At 69.3% G+C, this 23,059-nt stretch overlaps 2 protein-coding genes across 4 annotated transcripts in view; both read left to right on the top strand.

The window, feature by feature from the left end:
• THY1 (Thy-1 cell surface antigen) overlaps positions 1–3,411 on the top strand; it is an 8,962-nt gene extending 5,551 nt beyond the window's left edge. The window contains exons 2-4 of one of the 2 annotated variants that reach the window (XM_026054733.1): positions 1,823–1,904; positions 2,236–2,571; positions 3,299–3,411. In XM_026054733.1, coding sequence (XP_025910518.1) covers positions 1,868–1,904; positions 2,236–2,571; positions 3,299–3,411 — 486 coding nt within the window. In that variant the 5' untranslated portion in view covers positions 1,823–1,867. Of the gene's footprint in view, positions 1–1,822; positions 1,905–2,235; positions 2,572–3,298 lie in introns of those variants that run through there. The other variant, XM_026054741.1, reaches the window with a different exon arrangement.
• A 7,812-nt stretch (positions 3,412–11,223) lies between these two features.
• USP2 (ubiquitin specific peptidase 2) lies at positions 11,224–21,678 on the top strand. Of its 2 annotated transcripts, none has more exons than XM_026054697.1 (12): positions 11,224–11,961; positions 19,046–19,096; positions 19,406–19,529; positions 19,693–19,804; positions 19,894–20,004; positions 20,124–20,188; positions 20,304–20,407; positions 20,487–20,567; positions 20,721–20,799; positions 20,916–21,023; positions 21,282–21,402; positions 21,556–21,678. In XM_026054697.1, the coding sequence occupies exons 1-12, from the start codon at positions 11,224–11,226 to the stop codon at positions 21,641–21,643; spliced, it is 1,782 nt and encodes a 593-aa protein (XP_025910482.1). In that variant the 3' UTR covers positions 21,644–21,678. The 2 variants fall into 2 exon arrangements, with proteins under 2 accessions (XP_025910482.1, XP_025910492.1); XM_026054707.1 differs by lacking the exon at positions 11,224–11,961 and adding an exon at positions 16,358–16,498.
• Positions 21,679–23,059: the final 1,381 nt, after the last annotated feature.

Genomic DNA, 23,059 nt, shown 5'->3' with positions numbered 1-23,059 from the left:
CACCCTCCGCCATCCCCGACAGCCCCCTCTGCGACCCGGAGCTCCTCAGGGTGGCGGGCACAGAGAGGTGCCGTCGCGGCGGAGTGGCCCCGGGCAGGAGGTAGAGCCCACGGCGCAAAGCTTTGCTCTGCGAGAGCGGGAGCAGCTCCGATGTGGCCGTCCCTGCGAGTCCTGCCCCCGCGGAAAGCCCCCGGGGGTCAGGCAAGAGTGAGGGCTCCCTGGCTAACCCCGCTCCTGTTACCGCTGCCAAGAGGAGAGAAGGGGTACAAGGGACCAAAGGGCCCGAGGGCAGGAAGTCTAGGAGGTCTAATTCCTTTGTATGTAGATGGGAGGAAATCCCCTTCTCCAGGAGCTCATTTGCACTGATTTTCTGGAGAAAAGGCTGGTTSTGACCTAGAGGGTGTCCTGGGTTGTCCAAGGAGATGTGGGTTGGAGCTGAGAAGTGTTAAAGCGAGGGGCRAGGGCCAGCTTCTAGGAATCTGAAGGAGACTCAGACAGTCTCCTCCCTCATGCCCTTGTCCTCCATATGAAACCTCTTGCTCATCAAGATTGAACAGAAGGTAATTTTTATTCCTGGCCTGGGTTGGGGGTTGTGGTTTTAGAGATCCTTCACAGCTTCACAGTGAGCAAATGGGTTTGGTATTTCCTGCTCAAATGTTACATGAAAAAACCCCAAAAATGCAAAATAGAAAAATGCAGCTGACTGCAGTACAGACAGTTCCCAGCTCTTCCCCGAATGCTTAGTCAGGTTCAGATGGGCAAACCAGGTGTCYGTCCTCCCCTCTGCATGCCTTGGCTCCCGAAGGGCTGGACCCAGGCACACATCCCCAGCTTGGAGGACTGACTGGAAGCCATTTGGTGTGTCCTTCAGTCCCAGTTTCGGCTTCGCTGCTCCCCCACCCTTTCCCTCCGCTCCGCATGTCTGCGGCTAGATTCCCCGTGCAGTTGCTTGGCTGGGCTGCAAACCTYTAACTGATTCCTCTCAGCTAGCTTAGGCTGTCAGCAGGCCTGCGGTTTTGACCGTAAATCTGCGGGCACCTTACCAGTGCAGACCGCAAGGCAGCCTGGAGAGAGATGGGCTCCAGACCAGGGACTCTCCCACCCCAAAACCCTTCCTCCCCACGGCTCGGCAAGCTTAGCTCAACCCCTGGAGACTTGGTGCCATCCTCTGGCAGTCTTGGTTCCCTGTCTGGCTGCCTCCTCCCTCCTTCTCGCTGCTCTTGGCCCCTTTCCCTCACTGCATTGCAATGAGTCATCTTTGCTGAGCTCACCCGCTGGTGCTGCAGGGGGGGCTGGCAGGCCTGGCCGCCCGCGGGCGCGGAGGGAGGGTCCCTCACCTGGCACCGCGCCGCCTGCAAGCCACGGCGGTCTGGCCGTGATGTGCAGGCCCGGGGACACGTCCTGGCTTCTCCTCCCTGTCCCTGGAGCAGGCACCCAGCCGGGTGTGGGGCAGAGCGGGGGGAGGGCTGCAGGCACAAGCCTGGCTGCAGGCGGCTGCAGGTCTGTGCCACGCTAATTTAATGCCTGGTGTGCGGGATCCAGACAGGGAAAAGGGAGCGTGGCTGGCATTGCCTAAGGATATGAAAAGGTGATGGGAGCCAGTCACTGATTGCCCTGTTCCCTAGCTCCTTGGCAGGGCCAGCCTGGCTCTGCTCGGCGGATCAGATATCATGACTAGGAGCAGGCAATGCACCATCGTCCGGGCGGGAAGATGCTCTCTGCCCATCCTTGCCGTGTGTGCCTGCTTGTGCGCATCTGTGTGCTCACATCTGCATGCCGGCCAGATGGTCCTGGCTAACTGCCTCCCTCTCTCCCTGCCCAGGCTCCCTGCTCACCGACAGCCGCCTCCGGGCACCTCGGCGCAGAGATGAACCCCACCGTYGGCATCGCCGTCTTCCTGACAGGTATGGCCGGTGGGCGACAGATCCCCTCCCTGCCATCTAGCGACCTCGGCCCCGACCAGGCAGACACACACAGCAGCTCTCAGAGCCGGGAGGAGCAGGGCTCCAGCATCCCCCGCGCAGCATGGACGCCAGGGACCTGCACGCAGGTGTCCAGGACCTGCGGATGGGGCATGCTGGAGCAGGGAGGGCTTGGGGCACGGGGTGTCTGGGGAAGGGGCAGCTCGGCTCAGCTCTCTCCAGGGTGGTATTCAGCACCTGGGAGGGCTGGGAGGCTGCATGGGCATCCCCAGGGCTCACCGCTCCCTGTCCGACCCCTGCTTGCCTCTCCAAGTCCTCCAGGCCACCCACTGCCAGATGATCAAGGACCTGAGTGCCTGCCTGTTGGGCCAGAGCCTGCGGGTGGACTGCCGTTATGAGAACAAAACCAGCAACCCCCTGACCTACGAGTTCAGCATCACCAAGGACAACAGGAAGCACGTCATCCACAGCACCATAAGCGTCTCCGAGAACGCCTACCGGGGCCGGGCCAACGTCACCATGCACAAGAACCTGGTGTGCCTCTACCTGCAGAGCTTCACCACCAGCGACGAGGGCGTCTACATGTGCGAGCTGAAGGCCACCAACGACTACACCGGCAACCAGATAAGGAACATCACTGTCATCAAAGGTGAGTTTGGCAGCGGTGCCCGGCCTCCAGCTCCCACTTGGCCCCTCCTTCCCACCTGCCCCTTAGGTAGGCAAGGCCAGCAATGAAATCCATGACCCCATATGATGTTTCCAAACCGTCCCAGAGCCCTGTCAGTGTTTCCCAAGCCTTATGTGCCCATATTCAGGACAGCAGAGCAGACAGCCCAACAGATGACCTCACTCTGCCCCATTTCAGTCTGCCTCCCCCACTCTCCTGGGCCCCAGTCCCAGCACTGGGCGCCAGATAGGCCAAACCAGGCAGAAAACCGGGAGCCCTCTCGTAGGCGATGCTTCATCGTCAGTCCCAGTAGAGGGGCCAGGTACACTGGGAAAGCACAGAAGAGGCACGTGGTCTGGAGCGGGAACGCCGAGGGGATTTTCCATACTCATTTCCCCCAGGAACAGTCCTCCCATTGCAGAGCCCCTTGTCTCACCTGGTGCCTGTCCCCTTGTCACCTCGGTCAGGCAGGGGCAGGGTTTGATGTTTCCCAGGGGTCTCCATGCCCCCAAAAGCTTTCCTGCTATGAGGGCACAAGGTGGGAGGGGAAACTGAGAGCAATGGGCCAGGCCAGGACTTGCTGCACGTCCGCAGCAGAAACCAGGCAAGAAGGTGAGTCCCAGCACCCCCTAAAACATCCAGCCTGATGCCTGTTGCGGGGGGATCTCATGGCACCTCCTCTCTCCCTCCCCCTTTCCCCTCCTCACAGACAAACTGGAGAAATGCGCCGGCTTCAGCCTTTTGATCCAGAACACTTCATGGCTCCTGCTGCTTCTTCTTTCCCTGCCTCTCCTGCAAGCCGTGGACTTCGTGTCCCTGTGAAAGGAAAAGCACACACACTCACACACCTACACACACACACACACACACACACACACATACACACAGAGCCCCCCACAGCAAACCTGCTCCCCCCCCGCTGGAACGTGGCCGGTGGAAAGAGAAGCCGAACGATTTGAAACGAGTGCAATCTCTCTCTATGTTATCTCTATATAGCCGTATATCTAACGCTAACCCCCGTCCTGTGCTGAGACCTGCCATCACACGCACACGCGCCCCCGGCACTGCCCCGCGCCCAAGCATGGTGGCTCCGCTAGGCAGCGTTGCTTCTCCCATCGCACCTCCCCGAGTTCGCTCCGGCTGCTGGGCTCCTGCTGGGGCACCAGCCCTGCGGAGCCAGCTTCTCCCGTCCCTTTAACTGTCATTTTTTGCCTGTTTTCACCTGGGGAAAGACAGCTGGACTAACAGGTAAGAGAGAGAGGGGACGCAACGGTGTGCAGAGGGGTGTCCGGGCTGGGTGCAGTGACCGCGGCCCCCGGAGGAGACGGGGCTGCCGGGCTTCCCGACCGGCCCTGGCCACTAGTGGAGTGACTGGGTGACTYCTCAGCCTGCTCCTTCAGTCCTGCGGTACCCCCGGCTGCAGAGGGGAAGCTGAGGCTGGGAGAGGGCGGGAGGGGAGTCCTGCTTCCGAGCCCACAGGGAAAGGAGAGACGGTGCAGGGAAAGGGGTGGTGCAGCTGGGAGGAGGGAGGGAAGGGAAGCAGCTCTGGGAGAGACGCACCAAACGCAGCTGCCTCCTCCGGGCTTTTTCGGGGCCCTGGGAGGGGTCTCGCTGCAAACTTGCTTTGGAATTGAGTTTTTCCTAATCTGCTTTTTTTTTTCTACTGAGCTGGAAGTGAGGCCTCCAGGCATCATCTGGTACTTTGGGGCTGTCCGAGCCCGAGACATCCATCACTTGCTCTCCCTGGGGACCAGTCCTTAGCTGTGACGAGGGGAATTGCTGCCAGCACCTGCTTGCGGTGGAGGCGGGCAGAGCTTCTCCGAGCTAGCGGCAGCCTGGCCCTCGCTCCCTGCGGAGGCCCTGCCTTCGCCCGAGGTCCTGGGGCTGCACGAGGCCAGGCTGGTGGCATGGAGGGGGCTCCCCTGAGGGACCCCAACCCCCCAGGTCTCCGCAGGGAGGTGGTCGTCTACCCTTCTCTGCATGTCTTCCCTGAGGGGATCGTAGGAGACACCTGAAGGTCCTGATCCCTCCTCAGTGCCTGGCCCCGAGCCCCCCCAGGGGAGGCTCGGCAGCCTTCCTCCAGCGCAGTCTTCCTCTGGGGTCCAGCCGTGCCAGGCGCTGGCAGAAGCCCACGTGCCCCCTCCCTCCTCTGCCCCCCACTYGCTCCCTCTCTTTTGGCGTTTCCCTGTCTCCACTGAAGAGCRGAAGAGGGCTTCAGGGCAGCCCAGCTTTTGGCCACCACTTCAGCAAGGCCGGGACGTTCCCGAGAGCGGGGCAGGGAGCGGGAGCTTTCCCCGCGGCCCAGGCCGTGCCGAGAGGGCAGAGAGCAATTCGCGGCGGCTGCCGATCCCTCCTTGCTTTTCTCCGCACGCCGCGAGCCGCCCCCCGCCCCGCTCCGCTCCCCGGCTCCGGCTCCGGCTGGCCCTGCCTGCTTGCTTGCCGCGTAGTGCTGCCGAGGCCGTGCGCAGCCGAGGCTCGCCGGGCTCGCTGGTGAGCGCCGGGGCAGGCGCCGAGCCCAGCCCGCAGCGCACGGCTACATCTCGAGCCTCATTTTTTTGTGAACATTTGTAGTTGTTCCCACAGCTTGTCGTACAAGAAACTTTGTCAAAGGGGGGTTAAAAAAAGGAAAAAAAAAAAAAAGGAAAAAGAAACCCCTACCGGAAGCAACAAGAAGAAAACCCATCCTTCAAGAGTTTCCCTCTGTCTGCACAATAAAACCCTAGGTCGTGTGCTGGAGCCGCGTGTCTGTGGGGCGCGGGGCGAGGGCCGTGGTGGGGCTCGGCCCCGCCGCGAGGGAGGGAGGGAGGGGGCAGCTCGTGCTCGCAGGCGGGGGGCAGGTGCCCTCGGCCCCCTTGCTGGGGCGTCCTTCCCCAGCACCCTTCTCCCGAGCCCCGCGGGGAAGAAGCGGGGCCGGCAGCAGCCTGGCCTCCCCGGGGAGGGCAGCCCGCCCCCAGCGGGGCTCCCAGCGCCGTGGTCCCGGCCGCGCGGGGGGCAGTGTGGGGCTGCCCCCATTCCGGCCCCATTGTGAGCTCGGGGCCGGCGCTCCGGAGTCACTCACACCACCAGGACCGGGGCGAAGTGGGGTAGGTGGGTCGGGGCACCCCGGGGCTGCATGGTCCCCCTGGCGGGATGCCGGCCAGGCACCCCCGGAGGGGTCATGGGGGGGGGGTCTCCGTCCCATCAGCCCAGGACAGCTTGGGCTGCAGAGGGGGGTCTGGGCCAGCGCTCGGGGCACGTCCTCCGGGGGGGCTCGCTGGTGCCGAGGCTGCGTGTGGGAGCACGGCTGGGCACGCACACGCGTCCCAGAGCCGCCGGCTGCGGGGCGGTGCACACACGGCGGTGCACGCCCGGCGCCCGGCTCCCCTTGCTGCGCGCTTGCTGACGTGCGGGCGGCACGTGCGTGCACGCTCTGCCCGCAGCGCTCCGCCAACGGCCCCRTCCCCGGCGCCCTCCGAAGCGGCCGGGAGCAGCAGCGCAGCGCTCCCTGCTCCGGGCCGAGGTGCTGCCCAGCGGGGCAGGGACGGAGAAACACGCCTGCCCCGGGGTTTGGGAGCAGGGCCCTGCCGCCACCCCCTAATACCGCTGGTGACCCCGCAGCAGCCTCCCGGAGCTACGCCCCGGCCGCGACGCTTCGCCGGCGCGGCCCTCCCTGTTCCCGGGCAGGAGGGAGGAAAATGCCGGCGTAATTGCATCCCGCCTCATTATCCGCAGCAGGTGCTCGCTGAGTCACAGCCCACCTGGGTGCAGGCGCGTGGGGTGCCCCACGCCGCCCTGGGCGGGCCGGGCTTGGGGTGCGGTGCCAGGGCCGGGTGTCCCCTGGGTGCCCCCGCTCCCAGCCTTGCCGCAGGCCTGGGGGAGGCTCTTCTCCCCCCTGCTCGCCCCAGGAGGAGCGAAGCCCAGACCACCTCCTCCCCTCCCCTTGCTGCCCTGCTCCAGACCCTCCCGGCAGCCACGGGCTCCCCCTTCCTTCTCCGCCCAGCCTTCCTCCCCTGGACCCCTTCTCCCTCCCCAGACCTCTCCCCATGCTTACCCCAGGCCCATACTTACCTCGTTTCTGCAGCACCCCTCGCCCCTGCCCCGGCTCCCCTCTCGGCCTGCCCTGCCGTGGGCCACCAGCCCCCCGGGCTCACGTCCCCTTTAAGCCTTCCCGAGGCTGGAATGCGAGAGGAGCATTTCGGCGCCGTGTGAGGTCAGATAAAGACACTATATTTATCTAGCCGGTAACCTGAGCCGTGAATTTCTGCCGTGGCGTTTTTACACGGCCCCGCAGCCCTCCAGCACAGCCCCCTCGGGCCGTTTCGCCCAGTCCCTGGAGGGCGGAGGAGCCGAGCCGAGCGGAGCCGTGGGGCGGCCCGACCGCCCGCAAACAGGTCGGGCGCTGCCGGCCCCTCTGTATCGCTTGCTCCGCTCCAGCCCCAGAGGAAGCGCCCCGGGAGGCAGGACCGGCTCCCCCCGCCGAGCCCCGCGGCCGCCGTGCCCCGTGAGCAGCGCTCGCCCGCAGCCGTGCCCGCCTTGCCCCCGTGACCAGCCGCCGGCCGCCCGCCCGCCCAGGCGCCCCGCGCGCAGGTGAGTGAGGGGACCGCCGCGGGTACGCCAGCGCCGGCACCCGCCCGGGGCCGGGGCATCACCGCCGAGCGGGATCGGAGGCTGAGACGTTGCAAGGAGGACTTGGCGAGACTCTTCCCCCTTTTCCTTTGCCTGGGCAAAACCCTGGCGGGAGGTTGCTGACCGCTTCGCCTCCAGAGAGCTGGCCAGGTCCGGAGTTCACGCGCGAAAACTTGGCAGCTCCCTGCTCGCCGGCACCCTCCTCGTCCCCGAGGGCAGGCAGAGCCGGCTGCTCGGGGCGCTTCCCTGGGGTCCCTTCTTTTTTTCCGCCCACAGACCTCAAAGCAATGGGTCTTACGTCAGGCTTCCCCCTGGGTCTGGCGTTTTGCTGCCTCGGGGGTGGCCCGGCAGGAGGGGTGAGTCGCAGGTTTCGCAGCCAGGCGGGTGGGTATGTGTCAGCAGCTCAGCGCGAATCCAGACCGGTGACTCCCAGCCAGCACGTGAAGCGAGTTGGAGGGTTCTCAGGCCTTGTGCCTGCTAGGGGGATGCCTTTGCTGCGGGAAGGGCCTTGGCTGGGCTCACCCCGGCAGCACGTGTGACCTTAGCCCTGGGGGCGAGTGCGAGCGACACAGAGGAGCCCTGGAGCTGCGGTGGCACCCGTGCCCTGGACACCGGTGCTGGAGCAGGGCTGCCGGCAGCGCCCCAGGGCTCTGAGGTCTCTCTTATCTCCCATGGGTGATGCAGGCCTCTCGCGGGAGCAAACCCACTGGAGCACATTCCAGCCAGGGCTGCTCGGGGCTGCCCTTCCCCGTGGGAAATGCAGCTATGCCTGGCCTCACTTCCTCGGGGAATGGGCAGGGGGCTGCCCTGACCCCTATGGCACCATCGGGACGTGGATGTGGAGTCCCTCCACCCCAAGCCACGTAGAGGTGTCCCCTCTGCCCCCGCTGTCCCCAAGACTGCTCCCCCAGTAACCTCCAGGCTGGGACATCGTGTCTCAGGGGAGGCGGACACAGCTCCAAGCCTGCGTAAGCAAGAAGCAGCTGTGCCGTAACACCTTGGAGCGAGCTGGGACTGTGTAAGCTGAGCCGCCCGGGTGCTTCACGGGCCGCAGAGGGGACACGGCCTTCGCCAGGGCCTGGGGCACGAGGTCCCGGGTGGAGTACAGCAGCTGGAGAGGGAGCGGGGTGTCCGGGGAGCATCCTTCCCTGCTCCTCTGCCTCTGGGGTGAAGGCTTTGCCTCCCTGGCAGCCCCGATGCTATCCCAGCCTGGAGTTTTCCCATCATTCCCGTCCCTTAGGAAGGCCGGCCAGAGCTGGAGGCCGGAGCTGGAGGCTGGGGGAGGATTGCCCAGCAGGGAGAGCCACCCCTGCGGTGCCCGGACTCCTGGGCCCCCTCTCCGTGCCAGCTGCCGCCCGGCCGTATGATGACGGACCGGACGTTCCTGTGCCTCAGCTTCCCCGGACGCCCAAGGAGGATAATGAGGGTGCAGGAGGCCTGACTCAGCGGTGCCGGCCCCAGGGCTGTGCCAGGCGGGAGGAAAGCTCAGCGTTATTGTGGGCAGGGAGGGGCCACGCGGGCCGGGAAGCGATGGGAGGAACCGGGGTTTTCTCACACCCCCTCAGCTCCTCCGGCTCATGGCACGCTCCCGTCTCCCGCAGCCCTGGGGTCCGGCACGGCGTGACGCGGGGACCGCGCAGGGCAGGAGGTCGCGGTAGACGCAGCAGTCCCACACGGTAAGGTCGCTCCCGTCCTGCAACAGGTTAGCGCCCGCGCCCCGGCCAGGTTCCCGGTCCCGGTCCCCGCRTCCCGCTCCGGGCTGCCCCGCATCTCCAGGGCGCATCTGCGCTGCGTAGCCCTGTCCCGCTGCCAGAAAGCACCTGCCGCACTCCGCTCCGGCGCCAGCGCCTTTCCCGGGGGCAGAGCGCCCTGCGCGCACCCAGGCGAGCCGCTGCCGGCGGCGGTGGTGGCGGTGGCGCGACGTGCCCCAGAGCGGAGACCCCGGCGGGCAGGGGTGCAGGACGGGCTGTTGCACGCTCGGCGCTGGCACGGCCGTGCTGCGCCGGCACGGAGGCGGCCGGCCGGAGCCCAGGGCTGCGGCGCCTCGGCCGGCTGGGGGACGCAGAGCAGGGCAGCGCGGGGGGGTCTCGGCTGCTCCGTGCCCCGGCGAGGAGGGCAGCCAGGCGGGCGCTTTCCGGGAGCCGAGGGGCCCAGTCACTCTCACCCGGCGCCGTCAGCCCCCGGGCCAGGGCGCCGTGTCCCTCCGAGCGTGATTCCCCACTGCACGTATCAAATCCCAGCTGGCAGAGCCGTCCCTGGGCCCTCCCAGTGCTGGCAAGGGCGGCCAGGGCCTGGCAGGGAAGCGCCGGGCGTATCGCGGGAGTATTTGCCTGGAAGCGGATTATTCACCCCTCCGTTCCCAAACAGGTCTGTGCGCTCCGGCTTGCTCTCGCTTGTAAATAGTTTCGTCTCCGCTGCGGGATGGTCGCTCCCTCCGCAGTAACAACAGCGACCAGGACGCGGCCGGCCGGCCACGAAGCTGGGCCGGTGGCCAGGAGGCCCCGGTGGCCGGACGGCGCTCCTCGCTCACCGCCGTCTCCCAAAGCGCCCCCGGGGCCACCCGCGTGCCGGGCTTAGCCGGGCCGGGGGGAGCACGGGAGCTGACGCCCGCGGCCCCCTCGCCGGCAGCCTCGGCCCCGGGCCCCGCGGAGGTGGCTCGTCCCGCGGCGCCGCGCTCCCTCCCCTTCCCTCCCGCCGACTCCGGTTTCACGCGGATCGGTTTCACCCGGCTGCCGGTGGAAAATGCAGGGCACGCGCGCCCCGTGCCCAGGGCAGGGGGAGGCCCCGGGCCGGCACCCCCGGGGGTCCCGTCAGGCTGCCGCCGGGAGCCGGGGGTGCCTGGGGCCTCCCGGGGTCTGGCCCTGAGCAGGACGCCTGGGCCCCCACCAGTCTGGGGCAGGGAGAGGTTTTGTGGCAGCTCCTTCCCTCGCTGGGCACGCGGCGGTGCCTGTCCCCACGCCTGGATGCGCCCCGCGTGCCACGGGGCCGGGCAGGGCAGGGCGCCCGTCTCCGTCACCCCCCGGCCGGCGCGGCTGATGCTTGGCGCGGGGCCAGCGCGGGCCAGAGCCCGCCCAGGCTGGGCTGGGAAAACGCTCCGAATCAGGGTCGTCTCCCTGGTGACTGGAGACTCTCCGAGCCACATGAGCCGCTGTCCTGCCGGGGACGGGACGCCAGGCACCCGGGGCAGCCCAGCGCGAGCGCCGCCGCCGCTGCAGAGCCCGGCCGGGGCTGCCGGCCCGCGCCTGGGCCAGCCGCGGCCCCGGGGACAGGTAGGGCACCRGCCACCCCGAGAGCCAAACTTCCCTGCCGCCTCCGGACAGCCCTTGTCTGCAGGCTGCCGGGTTGTCCCGTCCCTGCCTGCTCGCCRGCCCCCTGCCTGCGGGCTGGGGGTGCTCAGGGGGCTGCAAGCGGGGGCAGGAGGAGCCTTGGGGACTGGCGCGTCTGCGGGATGCATCCCTGGGCAGGGGGCTTTGCTGCCAAACCGCCCTCTCTGCCGTGCCGCTCCGGGTTTGCTGGGCTCTGGGCTGGCTCTGCGTTTGCTCCGGGCGCCTCCGTTGCTGCCTGCCGCCCTTTTTCCCTCTCCTGCCCCATGGGGAGAAGCCGCCGGGTCCTGCGGGGTCCGAGCTGGGCTCTCGCCYGCAGCTGCCTGGCCACGAGGGCTCGTGTCGGCCTGAATTATTGATGGGAGCAGGCAGCACGCAGCCGCGGTGGGGCCCGGGGCAGGCTGCCGGACTGCCGGGCCGCCGGGATGGGGGGCACCCCCGGCCATCCTCACACAGCCCCCCAGGCCCCAGYGTGGGCCATGGCTGCAGAACGGCACAGGGATCATCACCCCCTGCCACATGGAGCATGGGGATGGAGAGCAAGGCCTCCCGCGCCCCTGGCCCCCGGTGGCGGCGAGCTCACCCRTCCCGGGGTCTCCGGGCGAGGCGGGAGGCGGCGAGGTCCCGTGGCCGCTGGCGCTGACCGCCGGGCTCTTCCCTTGCAGTCGATGCCTCCAGCGGAGCGTGCTGAGCCCCGGCCCGCAGCATGTCGCAGCTCTCCTCCACCCTGAAGCGGTACGTCGACTCGTCCCGCTATGCCGACGCCGCCTACAGCAAGGTGCCCGCCGGCTACGGCTCCTACTCCTCCTCCTATGGCTCCGCTCTGGCCCCGTCCTACGCCGACAGGGACAAAATCGGCTTCAGAACCGGCCCCGYCGGCAGCTACCTGGCCTCCCCCCGCTACCGCCACGCGGGGCTGTCCCCCACCGGCGGCTACGACACCGGCCGGCTCGCCCTGTACCCCGACTCCGGCGCCCGCCTGAGCCCCACGTACGTCCGCAGCCAGCCCCGGCCGCTCGGCGGCGGGGGGCTGAGCGGGGGCACGTGCTACGCCTTCGCGGGGCCGCCGGGCAGCCCCCCGGGCTACGCGCCCGCCGCCGCCCCCCTCAGCCGCCGGAAATCCAGCAGCCACTCGGACCTGGCGCGGGAGTTTTCGGGGCTGCACGCTTCGGACAGCGGCTACGCGCCCGCCCCCGGCCCCCTGGCCGCCCGCGCCCGCCAGGAGCTCTGCACCCTCTACCAGGCGGCCGTGCACTCCGACTACGTCCGCGACTACCTGGAGACCTACGGGAGGAAGAGCGGCCGCGGCGGGCTGCCCGCGGGGCCCTGCAACCCCACGCAGGGCGCCCCCGGCTCCGCGCTGCCCCCCTCGGCCRCCCGCTACGCCGGCCAGCCCTGCGAGAGGAGCGACGGCTGCTGCGGCGCGCCGGCCTGGGACCCCCCGGTACGTGGCGCCTGTCGGGAGCAGGGGGCGAAGCCGGGACGTTTCGGGGTGCGCGGTCCGCGTCGGCTTGTGCTGAAACCCGAGGGACCTCGTGGGGGTCTCGCCGTGTGGCTCCGTGCCTCAGTTTCCCCAGCTGGGCCGCGCAGGGATGGTACCGACCTTTCCTTCGCGCCGCCTTTGATTGCGCAGCGGTCCTGGGCCAGAGCTGCGGCATGGTGCTGAGGCAGCCGGGCCGTGGGGACGGGCGGGCATCCCGCGCGGAGCCGTGCGGCTCGCTGCCCGCACCGCACCCGGCTCCCGATCCCAGATACCGTCTGCTCCCACCGTTTCAGTGCGCCCAGCCCCAGCCCCRAGCAGGCAGCCAGGGCCGGAGCAGCCACGAGGTCTGCGGCCACGGTGCTGGCCACGTGCCGGGGACGGAGCGGTTTTTCCATGGCCGTGACGCTCCGTGCAGCGTCACGGGTGGTGGCGGAGCGCTCGGTGCCCCAGGTATAAATTAGCGCTGCGCCATCCCCAGAGCCCCAGCCCGGGCCGGGAGCTGGCGTCGCGCACGCAGCCCATCTCGGGAGCGCACGGGAGCAGGCTGGTAATTTTCCACTCAGGTTTCCTTCCAAGATCCGGTCAGGCCCTGCCTGCGTCGTCTCCCTCTCTCTTCCCAATCGACCCTTCTTCACCCCACGGCAGGGGCCGGTCCCCCCCGGGGCAGGGTCTGACCTGCCCGTTGCTGCCCTGCGGCTCCATCCCGCCTTCGCCCGCTGAGCGGGGAGATGAGAGCTGGGGGTTTCTCTTCCCCGTGGCCAGGACAGGAGGCTCTTCCCATGCCGGAGGGAGAGTGGCCCTGAGAAAGCTCAGCCAGTGCCCCCACATCCCTGCCCGTGCCAAAGGGATGGGGGAAGAGGCTGTGGAAGGGGACAAGGCCCTGGAAGCAGCCTCCAGGCTGCTGCCTGTCTCCCTCCATGTGACTTCTGCCCTGGCATCCTCATCCCCAGGGGAAGAGCTCCCACCTGCCCCTCTGGAGCCGCCTGTTTGACTCCCGGCAGAGCCGGCTCCCCGCTTCCCCATCCCCGCCTGTGTTAGACACCGATCTGGGTCGTGCAGGCCCTGGGGACAGGCGGAAACAACGCAGGGGGGGTGCAGCACCTCCGTGCCCTGCACCTGGGGGCAGTGCGGGTGCGAGCCTGCGTGAGCTGGGACGGCCGCGGCTGGGACCCCCCGGGGCGGCGGGGGGCTGCGCTGCCCCCAAACCGCGGCCCGGGGGGTGTGAGTGCACCCTGGGGGTTTCCAGCCGGGGCTGCCGGGCGGCTGCTGGCGGCTGGCACAGGGTGCCGGGCAGGCGGGGAGGCTGCAGCGGCGACGCCGGCTTAGGTTCCCTGGGTGCTTTTAATGGGCTCACCTGCTATTTTCCACTCGTGGGCTCTTCCCCCCCTCCCCGGCTTTTCCAAGCTGGGAAGCGAACGCACTCGATCGTAAAACAGACTGCAGGCGCCCGCGGTCGTGCCAGGTGCCGGAAACAAGCCGGGGGGCGGGAGGGGGGTGTGTGTTACGGCCCCGGCGCTGCCATCAGTTCTGCCCCATTACCCGGGCGCCGGGACAGGGCCAGCAGCACCCGCTCCCGTCGGAGCCGGGGCATCGCCGGAGCCGGCTTGGCTCCCTTCTCCCCTGCCGCCTCCTGCCTTGGCACAACGTGGGCCAAGCCAGAGGAGTTCGTACCCGGGACAAGGGTGCCCGCGTTTGCTCCTACCTGCGCCGTCGCTTCGTGCCTCAGTTTACGGGCCCGCAGGGTGCGAGGAGGCGTGCGTCGCTGTCACGAGTGGCGGTGCCTGCCGAGCCTCTGCGGGCTCCCAGGAAGGGCAGGCTGGCAGGGAGGGGGCAGAGCCGGAGCTGTGCCGCCCCATTAACCGCCCTGGGTGAACATAGGGTCAGAAGGGCAGAGCACCCGCAAGATCGCYGGCAGCTCCCTGCCATCCCATCCTGAGCAGCTGACAGCTCTGGCCTGCAGCCAGTCCCTGCCCTGCCCGCCTTTGCGGTGCCCGTCGGGCCCGTGGCAACCTTTTCGCCGTGGCAGAAGGTCACTGCTGCGCAGGGGACACCTGAGGACAGGTGGCTGGCTCTGAGCGATGCTGTCCAGCCGTGGCTCCCCTTGGCTCTCCGGCTCCAGCCTTGCCCCGAGAGCCCATGTGCTGCCCCAGCTGGAGGGAAATTTGGTCCTTGGTGCCTGATGTCCCCAGGCCAGGAGGTTCGTCACGGGAAGCTGTGCATCCCGCGCTGCCTAATTCCCCTCTCTTGCTGTGAAACCRGCTAAGCCAGCACAGCGCATCCCACAGGGAGAAGGTTGCTCCGGCCCCTCCGTGCACCGCACAGGGCAGGCCAGACCCTGGGGCAGATCCTGCCTCGGAGGCCACCCGCCGCTCTGCAGGGCCGGGCGGCAAGAGCGCTGGCCCGGGGCGTGCAGCGTGCTGAGTGCGGCGCGGTGCRCGCTGTGCGAGCGGCCCGTGCTTGCCCTGCGGTGGGCAGGCACGTAGCGGGGGGCTCTGCCTTGGCCCCCCCGGCTGTGGCACCCGGGGGGTGCACGCATGACCGTGTTGCRGGGCACCCATGCAGCCGGCAGGGTGTGAACCCCCGGCGTGCACACTGTGTCCTGGCGTGTGTACAGTGTACACACCGCAGGGTGTGTATATATATATATACACACACGCGCACACGCAAGCAGGGATTACGACAACCGTCCTGTTGTGATGCAAAAAGCCCCGGCCTTGCAGATGAATAACGCTGCAAGATGCCTCCTCGGATATTTTTATTGGTGCCAAAAATAGTCTCCCTCCCCTCCCCTCCCCTCCCCGTAGTCAGCCCCTCCACCGGCTGTGCCGGAGCTCGCACAGCGGACGAGAGGCTGCAGCCGCAGCAATTAGGATTCAAACAGCCACCGAATCCGGCTCAGGGGGGTGGGGGGGTGATGGGGGCTGGCACGGGAGCAAAGCAGCCTCCGCGTGGGTCCCGCTTCACCCCTCAGCCCTGCTCGGGCGGGTGGCTCCGGCTGTCCTCCGAGCAGCCCGGCCGCGCTCCCTGCCTCGGCCGCCCGTGGAAATTTCCCTGAGCGGGCGGTGAAGACACCTGGGCACGCGCAAGCAGCCGCAAGCCTCAGTCGTCGCTCGCCCTGCTGCGGTCAGAGGGGTGACGCGGAGGGAGACGCAGGGCTGGGACGCAGGACACCCGGGCTCCCTGCCAGCCTCCGCGTCTGCCCTTGCTGCAGGAGCAGAGCCTGAGCCTGGCCCGCTCCGTGCCTCAGTTTCCCCTGTGCTCGGAGCGGAGGCGGGAGCTGGTGCCCTGCTCCTTGCTGGGAGACCGGAGGGGCCCCTTCGCCCCGTGTAGGGCTTTGGGGGAGTTTTGCCCCAGCAAACGAAACAAGACACTGAAATGCTCTCTGAGCGCAGTGCCGGTGCATCTCCTAAAGGACCGTGCGCTGCCCGCTGGTGCTCAGCTCCCCCAAAATGGCCCTACCCAGGGAGTGAGGGGCTGGCCCTCGAGGGGAATCGCGTGCTCGCGAGCCCCTACATCCCCCCCGGGCAGCCAGCAGCACCTCTGGGTGCGGGCGCCCCTGCGTCCCCACGTGCTGGGCAGCGGGGTCTGCGCGCAGGGGCCCTTCTGAGCCAGTTTGGCTAAGAAACCCACGGCCGGGGCAGACCTGCGCTCAGCCACGCATCTGCGCGGCGCTCGGGCTGGCGTCCCGCGGGGCTGCAGAGCCTGCCCGGTGCCGGACCCGTGGGAGCGGCGCTGGGCACGGGGGGCGCCCCGGCAGGCGGGGGGCAGCTGCGTCCCCTTGGCCCTTGGGGTAAAAACCCTCCTGCCCCCCTGATGTCGGCCTGGTGCCGGTGGCCGGGTGGGGGGGAACAGGGAGCATCGCTCCTGGCGGCTCCTGGCCCCGCAGCGCTGCAGAGGGGCAGCGGGGAGGACGGCGAGGGGGAGAGGGCCGCACCGGGATGCTGCCCGCACTTTCCCCGGACGCGGCGGAGGCCCCGCGTAGCCCCCCGGGCCCCGGCGCTGCCGCACGCTCGGCAGCCCGGGAGCCGGTGCCGCGGGCACGGCCGCCCCTCGCGGGCCCCCCTGGCTTCCCGGCTTCCCTGTACCACGCGGTGCTGGCGGGGGCTGGCCGTCACGGAGCCCTGCTCGCCGCCTCTCCACCCATTTGATGTCAGAGCCGCTCAGGTGCCGTCAGCCCCAGAGCCGGCATCGGCATCGCCGTCGCCCGGGCACGGCCGGCCGGCGGTGCCCGCCAGCAGCGGCAAGGCCAGGCCCCCCGAGCCGCTGCCCCCGGCCGAGGCGAGGGGCCCCCGGGCATCCCCCCCCGCTGCAGCGGCCCTCGCCGGCTCCTCTCGCCTGAGCACCTGCCAGGGGCACCATGAGGGACTCCTACACGGTGACGCTGCCCGAGGAGCCCCCGGCGCTCCCCGACCTTCACAAGGACCTGCGCCCCCGCGCCTCCATGCCGGGCTCCTTGCTGGTCTCCACCTTCGTTGGGCTGGTCCTCAACAAGACCAAGGTACGAGCCCCGCGCGCGCCCGCCGGGCCCCCCCCGGCCCCAGCTGGGGCGCAGGGCAGGGGGCTCGGGGAGGGGGCTGCCGCTGCCCACGCCGGGCAGGACGGGGCGCCCCACGGCCCCGGCTCCTCCTCGGGGGTCTCCCGTGCTGCAGGACGGGGGTGCTGGGGTGGGCGCCCGCCCCCCTGCCGTGGGGCAGGGGCACCCCGGTGCAATGCCCAGGAGAGCAACAGGAGAGGTGGGCAAGGGAGCGTGCGCCCCGGGAAGCAGGGACACGCTCCGGCCGGGGTCCTGCCATGCCTCCCCCGGGCACTGGGAGCACCGGGGGTCTGGGAGCCCCCCGGGAGACAGGCACAGCCGAGGGCTGGAGCGGGGGGCGCAGAGAGCGGGTGAAATGGGATGTCGGGGCTCCGGGATCCCTGTCCCAGCCCTGCCCCTGCAGTGACCTTGGCCAAATCCCTGTGCTCCAGCGTCCTGCCCTTTGCGAGGAGGAGACTCATGGGCCAAACTAGCCCCTCCGCACAGTGCCCCCGGGCTGGGTCTGGCGCAGCCCAGAGCCACGGTGCCCGCGGCAGGTCTCCCCCCGCAGAGACGGGGAGAAGGGCCGGGGGCAGGCAGAGGAGGATCCCAGCACTTATGTAAGCCTGGCAGCTCCGGCTCTCCCGCTGCACGGATGGGAGCTTGGCGTGCAGACCCCAACAGCAGGACCGTCTGACTCACGTCCCCCGTCCCCCGTCCCCCTCCCGCAGTGCAGCCTCAGGGACTCCCCAGCCACCTCCGCGTGAGCCAGCTCTCCTCCGCTGTCTCCGAGCAGCGCCGTGTCCTAGATAAAGCCCCGGACGAGCGAGGGGGATTAGCTGGAGTTGAGTCACTGAGGGGAGGGAAAACCGTGGGGAAAATCAGACCTTGGTGCAGACAGGCCTGTGCGGCGGGGTGAGGTGCCCTGGGTCCCCTGCGGACCCAGGCTCTGCCCTGGGGCTGCTGCCGGCGCTGGGGGGGGGGGGGGGGGGGGGGGGCAGGGGGGGGGGGGGGGGCACGGGAAGGCAGCAGTGGGGCAGCGCCGGGCGCGTGGGCAGTGCGGCACCCGCGCCGGCAGGATGCTCCCCGCTGCCCAGCCGAGGCGACCGGAGGAGCAGCACCGCGGCTGGGGTGGCCGGGGCTGCCCGGCCCCACGGCTCTGCCCGTGCCCGGGGGCAAGCGGCAGGGATGCTTGGCACTTTTCGCACGGCCGCCCTCCGGTGCAGAGCGCCTGTGGCCGGCTCCGGCTCGGCCCAGCAGCCTCGGGATGCCCCGAGTGCATCCTGAGCGCCCGTGGTGCTGGGTGCTGTTGTGGGAACATGCTCCCACGCGGGATACCTGGTTTGCCCGGCAAAGCTGCGTGCCCCCGGGCAGGGCGGCGGGGGTCCCCGCTGCATCCCGGTCCCCCCGCTGGTGGGTGATGCCTGCGCCGTCGCTAAGGAGCGCGTGTAACTGTATCTGGGTTATTTTGGGCTGCTGTCAGGACTGGGTGCTCAGCACCTCCCACACACACACCAGCTGCTGCTATTTCGGAGCTGCTGGGCCCCCTTCCCTCCTCTCCTCCTCCTCCTCATGCCTGGGGCTGGCAGCCAGGGCGTTCGCCCGAGGATCATTAAAACCTGGTCGAGCTCGGGGGCACGATCGCCGCTTTGACCCCGCGAGCCACATCGTCCCCCAATATCCCACTTTTTGGCACGGCTGTGGGGAAATTTGTCCCGCTGCTCCCCTCCTTGCCGGGCTCGCTCGGGAGCCGGACGCCCGGGTTCCTGCCGGCACCTGTTCCCCCGCGCCGGGAGAGGGTGAGCAACGCCGCGGCCTCCGCAAAGCGCCCCCGGCGCTCTCGCTCTCTCCAGCAAACAGTGACGATGCTGCCCAGCGCGCGCAGCTGCCCGCGTCTGTCTCCGCGCTGGGCACGAGCCTGCCCGGCTCGCGGTGCAGCCCGGGGGCGCCGAGGTCCCCTCCGGCACACGTGCACAGCCCAGCAAGGCGGCACCGCGCGGAGCAGAGCCCCGGCGCCCGGGGCCCGGCGTGCCGATGCCGGCCGGCTGCCACGAGGCTCGGCTTGCGCTTTCCCGGCTGGACTTTACCCCGCAAGAAAGCCCATGCCGAAGCGCGGGCTGCATTCGTGCTCAGCCAGGGTGGCAGCGGGGCACCGTGTGCATCCCGCTGCCGCGGCCCGGGCGAGGGGCGCTGCCTTCGCGCGGCGTCCCGGGCACAAGGCCGGCGCTGGGGGAGGCCGCCCCGGCCGCAGCATGGGGCAAGGGGCAGCAGTGCAGCCGGGCGGGAAGGACTTTGAGCCCCGCGCGCGGTCCTGGGATGGGGAGCTGAGCGGCGCCGAACCGGCCAGCGGGACGGGTCCGGCTGCCCACGGCTGGGCACTCAGCCAGGCTCCGCGGCGCAACCGGGCCAGCGGGAGCCGGCAGCGTGGCGAGCGCTGGCGCTGCGGACGCCCCGTGCCGCAGCGTGGCCCCGGGGGAGCAGCCGTGCCGGCGCGCCGGACCCCATCTCACCCGCTGCTCCGTCTCTCTGCAGAGCTCCAAGGCGGTGCAGGGGCTCACCGGCCTGCGCAACCTCGGCAACACGGTGAGTGCTCGCCCCCGCTCCCGCCGCTCTCCGCTCCTCCGTGGGGCAGGTGCCCGCTGCGGCGGGAGCCCCCGTCGCGGCCCCTCGCCCCGCCAGCATCCCGGCCTGGCCCCGCGCTCTTGCCCCAGCTCCCTGCACCGCCGCTCCGCATGGAGAGGGAGGGAGGGAGCCCCGCGCCCGTGCCCACGCCGTGTCCTCCCTGTCCTCTGCCCACCCGCCCCGGTGCCGCCTCCCCAGGCGTCCCCCCCGCTGCCGCCGCCTGCCTCCGGCTGCCTCCGTTGCCATGGTTTTCCTTTCTGCCTCCCCCAGTGCTTCATGAACTCCATCCTGCAGTGCCTGAGCAACACCAAGGAGCTGCGGGATTACTGCCTGCAGAACCAGTACCTGCGGGACCTCAACAACAACAGCCGCATGCGCACCGCGCTCATGTCAGGTAACCGCCGGCCGCCTGCCCGCGCGCGCGAGGATTCGGGTCGCTCTCGCCGGGCTCCCCCGGGGCAGCCGCGCTACCGCGGCGCGGGGCGCTGGGCTCTCCGAGCCGCCCGGCGGGGCTGGCTGGAGCCGGCCGCGCCGCTGAGCGGCCCCTCTGCCGGCAGAGTTTGCAAAGCTGATCCAGCTGCTCTGGACCTCGTCCCCCAACGACTGCGTGAGCCCCTCCGAGTTCAAGACGCAGATCCAGAGATACGCCCCCCGCTTCGTCGGCTACAAGTAAGGGGCCTCTGGGGGCCGGGGGGGCGGCCGGGCAGGGGCTGAGCCGCCTGCAGCCGCTCACCCGCCGTGCCCCGTGTCTCCTCCAGCCAGCAGGACGCCCAGGAGTTCCTGCGCTTCCTCCTCGACGGGCTGCACAGCGAGGTGAACCGCGTGCTGGTGCGGCCGCGGGCCAGCACGGACACCCTGGACCATCTCCCGTAAGCGGCGGGCTGGGAGCGGGGTGGGAGGCAGGTGCCGGCCATCCCCATGCGAGCCAGGCCCCGGGACAGCTCCCGGGACAGCGCTCATCACCCCTCTGTCTCCTCATCTCCCGCAGTGACGATGAGAAGAGCCGCCAGATGTGGAGGAGGTACCAGGAGAGAGAGGACAGCCGGATCGGGGGTGAGTACTGGGCCCGGGAAGGGAAGCGGAGCCATGGGGAAGGAGGGCAGGGGTGGGCTGGGGACCGCAGTGGGAGCCGGGGGTATCTCACCGCTCCTTGTCCCGTCTCCCCTAGACCTCTTCGTTGGGCAGCTGAAGAGTTCACTGACCTGCAGCGAATGCGGCTACTGCTCCACAGCCTTCGACCCCTTCTGGGACCTGTCCCTGCCCATCCCCAAGGTAGGACAACCCCATCTCCCTGCGTCCCTGCTGTACCCTTGTGCCCCATGCACCCTGACCCRGCTCTGTGCTCCCGCAGAAGGGCTATGGCGAGGTGACCCTCATGGACTGCCTACGACTCTTCACCAAAGAGGACGTGCTGGACGGGGACGAGAAACCGGTACGGGATACAGGGCATGGGGATGGGAGGGCCTGCCTTGGCCAGGCTGGGCCCATTCCCCTTGGTTCCCACATCCCCAGGACTCCTGGGTTCAGTGTCCTGTGTGGCTGGCTTGTTCCCTGGTCCTCTGCTCACATGGTTTATCTCCCTCAGACGTGTTGTCGCTGCAAAGCCAGGACAAGGTGCACAAAGAAATTCAGCATCCAGAAGTTCCCCAAGATCCTGGTGCTTCGTATCCTGCTGGCTGGGGCGCGGGGCTGGGGGCAGGTGGTGCTGGTGAGGGGGGTGGGGGGTCCTGTTGCGTCCAGGTCCCCTTTGCTCCCTGGCTCCTTGACGCCCACCCCGCAGACCTGAAGCGCTTCTCGGAGGCCAGGATACGGACGAGCAAGCTCACCACCTTCGTCAACTTCCAGCTGAAGGACCTGGACCTCCGGGAGTTTGCCTCGCAGAGCTGCAGTGAGTGCTGGGGCTGGGCGGTGCAGCCGGCTCTGGGATGGGGTCCCTCATGCCCACCAGATCCCCTGTGGCCCTGCGGAGGGGAGGGGACATCCCTCAGCAGAAATGTCCCCTGGGGTTCCCAGCCAGCACGTGGTGGGGAGATGGGGCACGGAGGGGACAAGACCTGCGGGTGGCCAGGGGTCCCTCCTGCATCCCACGGATGGGGACACGGGGGAAGCGCCCAGCACCGCTGAGTGCCGCCCTTGCACCCTGCAGACCACGCTGTTTACAACCTCTACGCGGTCTCCAACCACTCGGGCACCACCATGGGGGGACACTACACCGCCTACTGCAAGAGCCCCGTCTCCAGCGAGTGGCACAGCTTCAACGACTCCCGGTGAGGCCACGTGCGGGGCGAGGGCTGCGGGGGGGCTCAGGGGGCCGCGGGAGCAATGCCGCAGGGCTGGAGAGGGGAGACCCCCCCCCCGCCCGGCAGCACCCCGCTCGGGGCTCCCCGTCGCTCACGGCACGCCTGCCCACCTCTCCGCAGCGTCACCCCCATGTCGTCCAGCCACGTCCGCAGCAGCGATGCCTACCTGCTCTTCTACGAGCTGGCCAGCCCGTCGTCCCGCATGTAGCCGGCCCGGCCCCCCCGGGGACCCCGCGCCGCCCCACGCCGACCACCGCGGCTCCTCGCAGCCCGTCCTCCGCGGGTTTCCGCCGTCACCCTCCGGGCAGAAACGGGAGGCGAAGAGGGGAGAGACCGAGGCGGCGGCGGCCGGGGAGCGAAGCCCCGGGGATGGGGACACCGACACCGAACTGAGGAGAGCAGCCCGTGGCAGGGCAGGGCCCAGGCAACTCGGGCGCCTCCTGGTCGCTGGCGTTTGGTTTTCACTTTGGGGTTGGTTTTTCTCCTTTCTTTTTCCTCGTGTGTAATAAAAATAACTGAGCAGGGGACTCGGCAGGCACGGGGCCACCCGCCCCACTGACTTGGCTAGGACCGCCGCTCCCCGCCGGGAGCTCCCGGACCCAGGAGCGCCTCCCTCCTCCCTCCTGGCCTCTTGGTGCTCCCCTTCGGCTTGGCCATCCCGGAGGAATCACGAGCTGCTCCCGGCGCCTCCGGACCACCTGGCAAAGGACCCCAGCCTTCGGCCGTCTCCGTCCCGTCGGCGGCGGGGAGCGTGGCCCCGCCGGCCACCCTCCCTGCGCCCCGTGCACACTCCTCGAAGCCGCCCGAATTTGGGCCCAGACTCTCAGAGAGGAGCGGGGGGAAAACATTTCATGGAGTTTCTTTGTGTTTATAACGGACTTTTCTCAACCCGGAGCGCCCCTCCGCTTCCCGGCTCTCCAGGGACTTGTGCCGGGGCGTGCTTTGGGCAGGTTTTACCTGCCTCCTCATACGACGGTGCCTTAAACCATTTAGGGGAGCGGGAGGCCGTCGGGGCTGCCCAGCGGTGTCCGTCCTGGCAGAGGAGAGGGAGAGGGGGACAGCGGCTTTCGGGGACCGCCTGCCCCCGGCGCTTTCTCCTGCCTGCGGTCATGAGCCCCCTGGATGCCCGGGGATGCCCGTCCCCCCCAGCCCCACCGCTCTGTCCTCCAGCTAGCAAACGCCAGTGGCCTTTTTAGCCTTTTCTCTAATTTATTCTCCTCCCCATCCCGCCCTGGCCGAGGCGCAGCGGGAGGGGAGACGGGCCCGGCCCAGCACAGCCCCACACCCAGCCTGCGAAAGGCAGCTACGTGCGACCGAGCGACCCGTCCCGCTTCGCCCGTGCGGCCCCGTGGGAGCCGCCCGGGAGCTCTGCCGGCCGCCGGCATCCCATCCGGGCCGGGCRTCCCCGCGGGGCGCGGGCCGGGCTGGCACCGGGGCAGGACGGAGGGGCGACCGCGCGACCCGCGCCGGACTGGGGCAGCGTTGCTGTTCGGCAGGTGGCTTGTTTACTGTGTAAGCAAGATGGGCAGGAAGTGTCTCGAACAAGGGAGACTCGCGCAGGAATAAATTTTGGCTTGAACAGAGCGTGGTGCGGGTGCGCTTGTCTCCAGGCGGGCAGGGCCTG

Source organism: Apteryx rowi, unplaced genomic scaffold (assembly GCF_003343035.1).
Source record: "Apteryx rowi isolate R43461 unplaced genomic scaffold, aptRow1 scaffold_1229, whole genome shotgun sequence".
Lineage (NCBI taxonomy): Eukaryota > Metazoa > Chordata > Aves > Apterygiformes > Apterygidae > Apteryx > Apteryx rowi.
This window is presented reverse-complemented; position numbering and strand designations above follow the sequence as displayed.